Source organism: Ptiloglossa arizonensis, chromosome 6, assembly GCF_051014685.1.
Source record: "Ptiloglossa arizonensis isolate GNS036 chromosome 6, iyPtiAriz1_principal, whole genome shotgun sequence".
NCBI classification, from domain to species: domain Eukaryota; kingdom Metazoa; phylum Arthropoda; class Insecta; order Hymenoptera; family Colletidae; genus Ptiloglossa; species Ptiloglossa arizonensis.
This window is the reverse complement of record NC_135053.1, coordinates 18,886,766-18,895,045: the sequence shown is the minus strand read 5'-3', so window position 1 is coordinate 18,895,045 and position 8,280 is coordinate 18,886,766. Positions and strand designations below refer to the sequence as shown.

The 8,280-nt window shown below is 41.9% G+C and overlaps 1 protein-coding gene across 3 annotated transcripts in view; it reads left to right on the top strand.

Moving 5' to 3' along the window:
* The first annotated feature begins 945 nt into the window (after window positions 1-945).
* Window positions 946-8,280, top strand: part of LOC143148260 (protein Wnt-4) — a 93,018-nt gene continuing 85,683 nt past the window's right edge. For 2 of the 3 annotated variants that reach the window (XM_076314442.1, XM_076314441.1), the window contains exon 1: window positions 946-1,831. In XM_076314442.1, the coding sequence (XP_076170557.1) occupies window positions 1,752-1,831 (80 nt within the window). In that variant the 5' untranslated portion in view covers window positions 946-1,751. The remainder of the gene's footprint in view (window positions 1,832-8,280) is intronic. The other variant, XM_076314443.1, reaches the window with a different exon arrangement.

Sequence of the window (8,280 nt, the reverse complement as noted above, 5' to 3'; positions counted from 1 at the left end):
AATTTATACTTCAGCATAATTTTTAATATGTTATATATGTTCAAAAAGACTATTCATCGTTTGTGAATCACTTAATAGACTTTTCAAACGAATATTAGTTTCAAATATTTTAGCGTTAGTCTTACGTTTAGAATCTCTATTTTGCTAGATGTTTACAAATGTCCGGTTAAAAATACAGTACTTTAAACGATCTATTTTTTTTAATTTTCTTCCATTTTACTTCGTTTAAAATTTGACGTGTTACGAGCGTATTTTAATTCATTCTGTGATATAAAATACAGATCGAATTAACCACATATTTTGAGAAATTTATTGAAAAAATATTTTACCTAAAATCTATTCAAGCAATTGATGGCATTCAATCGGTAATATATTGGTTTAGGTAATCGTTTCAAACTGTTCGCGTTTATCAAAACCTTTGGAAGAAATACTCATTCGATGTTAAGTATACCTATATTAAATGTTAATACGTCCAAATCTCATTCAAATACATTAGGATACTTTCGCTGGGACATGTACTCGATGACAGAAATGTTTATTTTCAAACGGAGTTCGTGCTACTAGGAATGGAACGTTGATATAAGATATACGTACCGTAAACAACGTTCTCAATTTCAATTCAGTATTTCGCAGATGTCTCTGCTTAAAACGGGCGATCGTATTACGACCACTACATGGTAACACATTTAATCGTTCCCTTTCATTGCCATTTTCTATCGTTGCGCGTAAAATCTATGTATTTCGATAATCACGGTAAATCGAACCGATTTTTATCGCACGGTTTACAGTGAAGTTTTCGTTCCTCGGTTTTTAGAGCGCAGAGATCGGTTGCCTGGTGGTTCCAAGGATTTAACTCTTCCCTATTGTGAGATTGCTTCCCCGTTCTCTTTCTAGAGTTTCTCACGAAACTCACGGAAGCAAATGCGGTTGGAGAACGAATCGCGAGCAAGCGAGCATACGCGCGAACGTCGGAGACGGGACGGTGTGCCGAAATGCTTAATTAACGCGAGTGGAGCCTCGGTGGCTCTTGGACGATACAGCCAATCGCGTGCTCGCAAGTGACCGGAGGCTCCGCCCCTCGAGAGAGCCCCGTTGCCCTTTTCCTCGTGCTACCGGCCACAGTACGTACGCGAGCGTTCACGGAGTGTCATCTCGCTCGCGTCGGCTTCGCTCTTTCGAAGCGATAGTTTTCCACATTCGTCGTTCGGACGCATCGCTGACTCGAACGTCTTTCGCATTTTTTTTTTTTTACCCGCGACATTTGTCGAACTCGTTGCGTCGTCCATAACTTCCAACCGATCGCGTAACGTTTCGCGCACGTTGCACCGTTCGAAAAGCGCGGTACCGCTCGTAACTTCGTGTGGCGAAAAAAGTGCTTACCGAGGACACAACAGATCAAATTCATTTTTTGTTACTGTTTCGCGTACAGTCACGAAGAGCCAGTGATACATATCCGGCGCGGAAAACATGTAAGAATAAAAATACGGTTGAAAGTAAAAAAGAGAAAGCCGTCGTCTTCGGGAACTGGGTACGTCAGATAACAGCGATCGGATCGGATCACGGACAACGTTCGATCTCGATCTGTCAGCCTCGGGATCAACTGTCGATGCGAATCCTCGATCGATATCGACGCTCGTAAGAATGCGTGGCTGAAGCTGGGTCGAGAGACTTCCTTGTCCTTTATTTTCTTTTAATCATCGAACGACCTAGACGATCGACGAGAATCACCGAGCCATCGAATTTCGACGAAGATGCGGCCCGTCACGACAACTTTCCTGCTTGTACCGTTCTTGCTCGTCGCGTGGCAAAACGGTGCGCAGGCCAACTGGTGGTGAGTTTGTACAACACGATTGTTTATATCTACCGTTTAGATAAGATCTCGCTTCGTACCTTCGAAAGGTTGTATACTTCCTTCAGTTGTATTATTTCTTCGTTGAGGCGCCCCCTGTGTCGTGAATAATTTAAATGAGCCGCAGTGATTTCGTTTCAACTGTTTTTTTTTTCGGTGTCTTTCAAAAAGCGACGTTAACGTCGAACGACATTTCGATTATCGAGTACACGTCTCGGAAATTACGACACCGTGTGCCACCCATGCAATACATTAACCTACAATGATGCTTCTACAAGTCTACTTTAGACAAGCACCTTTAACTTGTTAAACCGACTTAACTCAACACCGTTGTTCAGTAGTTGCATTCCTTCAAACAGCGCTAAAGAATCGTCTGATTCTTATTACAACGATATTATACTAAGCGTCATTTCATTGATTCTGTTCTAACATTTTTCAGATTACTATTTCGAACATTAATACCGCTACGAATTGCTCAGATTATGAATCAATTAGATCGGTATTTAAAAGAGTTGACTCAAGTTTTAAATATCCATGATAATTTCGATACGTTATTTATTACTTCGCACCGTCAAAGTAGAAAATTAGGGTTAGGTTACAATTCTCTAAATCTCGTCCTTTCAACGTGTACTTTGCCTCTTATTATTCATCATGTTTTCATTCATTTAACGAAAATTTTTTATTTTTCCCCTTATTGTTACGTATAAAGTCGTTAAAGAAAACAAAACTTATTCATTTACATGATAAAAGTTTTCGAATATATATAAATGTTCTTCGCATTGTTCGTTGATAATTGAATTATATGTAATTACTTTTAAAAACAATTGTTTCACATGTAAAAAGAATTTCAAGAAATACGAAAAATGTGCTTTGATCAAAATTTCACACCTATAGGATAATAACAGTTAGTTTTTCTTCTACGATTTACAGATGGAAAAAATAAAATTTATATAAAATTAAATATTACTTATTTTGTTTATTGTTCGGGTAACAGAACAAACTTTTTATAAATGGAATATTAAAAAAAAAAATTTCTCTATTGAATTTCCTAATTCACTTTCTCGGTATCTAATAGCAAAAAAAAAACTATCAAGTAATCTGAAAAATCTTTCCCAATCGGCTGTACTGATCGAGAAATCTCGATTGCTTGACCGGTATTTTCCCGTTCCTTTTGACCGGTATTACCCGACAAGCACACTAAACGCACAACGTTAAATACAATGAAACTATTTCGTTAAAATACAACAAATTTGTCGGATCTTCGGAGTAGAACTATTTTTTAGATATAGTGTAAAACTGAAAGTAAAATAATAAGTTAAAGTAATACTTTCGGTTCCTCATTCGTTTATCAAAATTATAACGAGAACGTACCACATTTTTATTTGCGCACCCCTGCTAAATTCTTCAACGAAACAAGTTGCGAATCGCTGCGAATTAATTGATCAAATCGTGACTAGATGACAGCACAAAGAAGATCGCTATAGAACAAAGTCGTATTTCTCATATTTGACCGATCGGCTTTACCTCTTCTTTCTTAATTTGTTTTAATTAAAAAAATAATTACAAGAACGACGAAAAGAAACGGGCACAAATTCGTAAAGTCAATGGTGTGTTCCACAAAGTTGGTTGGGGAGATAAACGCACGTCCGAGTAGGTGAAAAGGAGTGAGACATTAATTCGCAGTAGCCGGTGATCGAGAACACGGTTTGCGCGGGCTGGTAATCTCGCGATCTACATTTGTCCGATCAGAATGTCCATTTGCAGAGAAGTCGACTTTCAGTCGGCTTGGTAATTTTCTCCGTGAGACGCGTGGCGAGATTGTCGGGCGAGTAGGCTTCTGCACCCCCTGTGCCCTGCCATTTATGACGGTACTGTCAAAATCGCGATCGCGGCGCCGCAATACAGGCCGTAGGAATGATGAAACGTCAATTACGTTCAGCGTCGTACCGTTCGCCATAACCTCGCATCGGCTCGCATTCGCGCGAAAAGTATACCGACGAACTGATAGATGCACGCGTGTTGTTGCGTCATAGATGGCTTTGGATTGAAATGGAGGGTGCAACGTTCACTCTTTGCAACTTCGTGTACGTCGTCGTTGGAACGCTCGCGATTTTCTTCACCCGTAATTTCGTATTCGAGCAACATCGCCGATTAATTACCACCGCTTTACCGTGACCATTGCGGTCCTGCCTTTACGAAACGTATTACCCTAATGAAAGGTTTTCTTTTTTTGTCTTCTTTTTTTCACTCAGGCGGTCCTGTTTTGTATGATTAACGATCGTTCGTTACAGGTTCGTACACATGCGATGCGAGCGCGAATTTATCGCGCGGCAGTGATTTTGTAAGATCGTGCGAAAGACGGCCGGGACAAAAAGCGTAGTCGCGAAAGTCCCGTGTAACCGATCGAGTGCCGACTGTGAAACGCAAGTTTGATACGGTTGCCTTATAAGATTATGCGGCGTTTTTACGAGAGCGGTATAGGTTCCCGCAACGTAAGCGTTTATTTTAGCATTTGAAATATACCATTGCGAAGCGCAACGAGATATTCGCGGGCATAAAGTCTCGATCACGTTTCCGTACATAGAAAGGCACGTACGTACGGAGGATGATGACGAAACGTTTGCTTCCAAGGACAATTTTCTACAGATCGTTTCACCTATTGTTCGTCGATACCGTCTGATGCTTACTCTATTGTTGCAATTTATTTAGTCGTGTATTCAATGCCGTGATTTGCTGCGTCCCTGATCATAAAATAAAACTACCCCTCTTTTGTAACGAAAACAAAAAAAAAAAAAAATAAAATTATCCATAATAGTAAAGGAGGGGGGGAATAATTTTTATAATTTATGGAATCTCAAACGTCCCATTTTGTAAGTTTAGATTTGCCTGTGCGCAGATACGCCCACTATACTGCTAGGATATCCATGCAAACCGAATGACGTTACTGTATAGGTTAAAATCAATTTTTCCTATCCGCGAACTTCCGGGTGATCTCTTGAAAATTTAATTCGTTAATCAAAGGAAACAAGTTAGTTCGACGCTAAAATTTAATGATTTTTTATCATATTTGTGACACAATTTTCAGTCGCGATTAATTTTTTGGTAAAAATATTACAAACTATGAACAATAATAATCGAACACTAATTTGAATCTTATATTTTATCACTTCGTATGGTTGAACGTAAAATCGTTCGGTTCAATGTTGGCTTTATAGACGAAGAATCCCCTTCGATCGGTCGCGCGAGCGGCATGCACAATCGGGGAAGCCCCGATGATAGCGATGATACGCCGACAGAGGATGCACCGAGAGAGAGAGCGTGCGCGCGCGGGCGCCCGTGGTGGTGGTGTCGACGCGCCCCTGCAGGGCACACTTTTAAAACGAGAAGGCCGGCATGTTGACGTCCTACGGTCAAGCACGATTCCACCGGCAGATTTTATTTCCGACAAACTGGTTCCCCGGGCGATTAATCGGCCCTGCTGACGAGGCACCAGCCTTCCGGTATATGCGTACACTCGCTTCTTCGCCTGTCGCTTTATCTTGCTCAGGGAGGTGAACACGCGACGCGCGAACTGCAAACGCTTAATAATTCACGCTAAGTCGCGCCTGTTAGCCTTGCTTAACGGACAAATCGTCGTTGGGTTTCTTGCTCGGACTGGCCACCCCCTCCTTCCCGGCCCCCAACCTCACTTCCTCTGTTGCTGGTCGCCTCGTCGTTCCACCTTCAGGCGATTTCTCAAACCGAATCCTTTTTAATGCATTATCGGCCGCGCGTTTTGGTGGTAAACATTCCGCCTGCCGCCTGGTGCCGCTAGACACTCGCGAAAAATAATACATCGTAAACGTTTCTTTACTGCAACGATATCATAACCTGTGCATTACTTGCAACTATGTGTAGACAATATATTCCAGTAAATGCGTGAACTGTCCAGTCATCGATTGTAAGAATTTTTCGTTTGTCAAGGTTAGTGCCGTTGGACACTCGCGACAAATGTGATGTAAATTTCAATTTACTGCCACGATATCGTAACCTATATACTATTTACTAACATGTACGGATTGTATATTTCAAACGCGTAAACTGTGTAGTCACCGATTGTAAGAATTTTTCATTTATCAAAGTTGGGTTTACTCTCTAGATTGCTACATGTGTGTGTTTGGTGTAAGGATTTTATTTCTCTAGGTTGGGTTTACTCTCTAGATTGCTACACATGCATGTCTATTTAGTGGTAAACATTGCGCCCGCCACTTGATGTCGCTTGATACTTTCGCGAAAAATCTCATCGTAAACTTTTTATAATACTATAACCTGTGTACTCTTTGCAACTATGTGTGGATAATGTGGATAATATATTCTAGTAAATGTGTGTAAACTGTGTAGTCACCGACTGTAAAAACTTTCTGTTTGTCAAGGTTAAGTTTACTCTGTGCATTCTAAGGTCGAGGCCAGTAAAATGTTTAGGTTATCGGTTGTCAAGAATTCGATGACGAATCGGGTAACAGTTTCGTGGAGTGATTGACGTATGTGTCTAGTTTCAGAAACGAAATTTATTCTGACAAAAGTAACGCGTCGTGAACGGAAATCGTTTAACTGTGGATCGCTTTTTAATGTAAAATTTAATCGCTTGAATTTACAGTTAATTTAAAATCGTGGTTCGAACGCTTCTCGTCGGTACCGTTGTGTCTCGACACGAGTATGAAAAAAAATTTCTATATTATACGTTTCCTCGTAATCTCTGGACCGTGTTTCGTAGAATTGAATCGTTCGAATTATAAAGTTGTTTATATCCGTGAACCGATTATATCTGCGCGTGAAACTCAGTACGGAGCGATTTGCGTGCGTTGAACTACTTCGAAACGGCGAGAAAAAAGGACCGACGCATAGAAGGAACGTACGAACGGATCAAAGGAAACTCACGCGGGTACGCGATCGGCCGATAACGGGCTGTATCAGTGAAATATGGCGCACCTCGGTAAGGTGTACGGTTTGCATTTCTAGCGGTTGGCAGGATTAAGTAATATTTCGAGCGATAAACGATACCGTGCAAGACACACGTTTTACAATACACCGGTGTGCTATTACAGTTGGTCGGCGTTGCCGAGCGGTGTAACGGTCTGGCAAAAAGGAAAAAAAAGAAAGAAGCACAGGGTCATTAAACAAACCAGTTTGATATTAAGGAGCCTCTTTGCGTCTAAATCCGCCGCTGCCGTCGTCGTTGCCGCCGCCGCGCGGGAGTTTTGCGCGATCGCTCGGAAAACGATATCGGCCGGTAGGTGGGAGATACATCGGATTTGTCTTTTCAGTCGTCACGATCACCATAAAGGGCCAGGATGTACGGTGCGTCGTAAACCATCGAGACTTTTTAGTGCGGCGTAGGAACAAAGGCGGGGGAGGAAACGATAAGACGGGATCTAGACAGACATCGAACCCGTGGCCGGGTAAGATTTAATAAAAGCACCTTTATTGCCGAACCGCGCGAATCACCACGCTCGACACGTTATAGTTGCAACGCGCGACCTCTTTACGACGAGCGATTAAAATTCGTATTAACGGTCGAACGAGAGTGACGACCTTCCTTGCCTACGTTCGTGTCGCCCGTTAAAGCATCGCAGTCGACTCGTACACGCGGCTGATCCTTCCCGACGAGGTCGATGCTATCTTTCGCGAGCTTTTATCCGGCTACGGTTCCTCGTGCCTTAACCGTCATAAGTTCGCCTATGGACAGAGCAGAGAGCTTCCTTCGGTTTAACGCACGGTCGTAACTCGAGCAAACTGGTTGCCTCTCTATAGATCCGATCGACGTCGCGGCGTTACCACGGCGGGGGAGCGAAGGACGAGTAGTTTACGAACCGGGGCGTGCTCTTACGTCGACGAATTGCTTCGCAACGCGTCGAACCCCCAAACTGCGCGTTCTTACGAGATTCAATGGCGGGATAAGGTAGAACGACCCTATGCTACATACGTAGTTTTTTCGCGGCGCAGGATTGCTTTATAGCTGAGACCTTTATCGAAACGAAAAATGCTGGTATTACACCGATATGTTCCAGTTACGTTGGGGAAACTCCTGTACGAATAGAGGTATGAAAATACTCGTGTTACACGTATCTGTAAATATTTTCTTCTTCCCTTTCAAGAGCCATTTTTTGCTTACAATTTTTATCAACTTTGTACACGTTATCTCTATAAACGTGTGTACGTAGAACGTTACATCTGTAATATATGTACTGTGATTAGGTTTTAGAATAAGGATAAAGGTTATATTGAGTAATTGAGAATCCGGATAAGTAGGGTTTGACAGATTTTTCTATGATTTAACAGAAAAAATACCGAAATAATGTAAATCCTGCTTTATAGAGTCTACGCGATATTCTAATATGGACCGTGGCTAAGCACCATGGTTTCCCTTTACCTCAATTGGGCAATATTTTTTG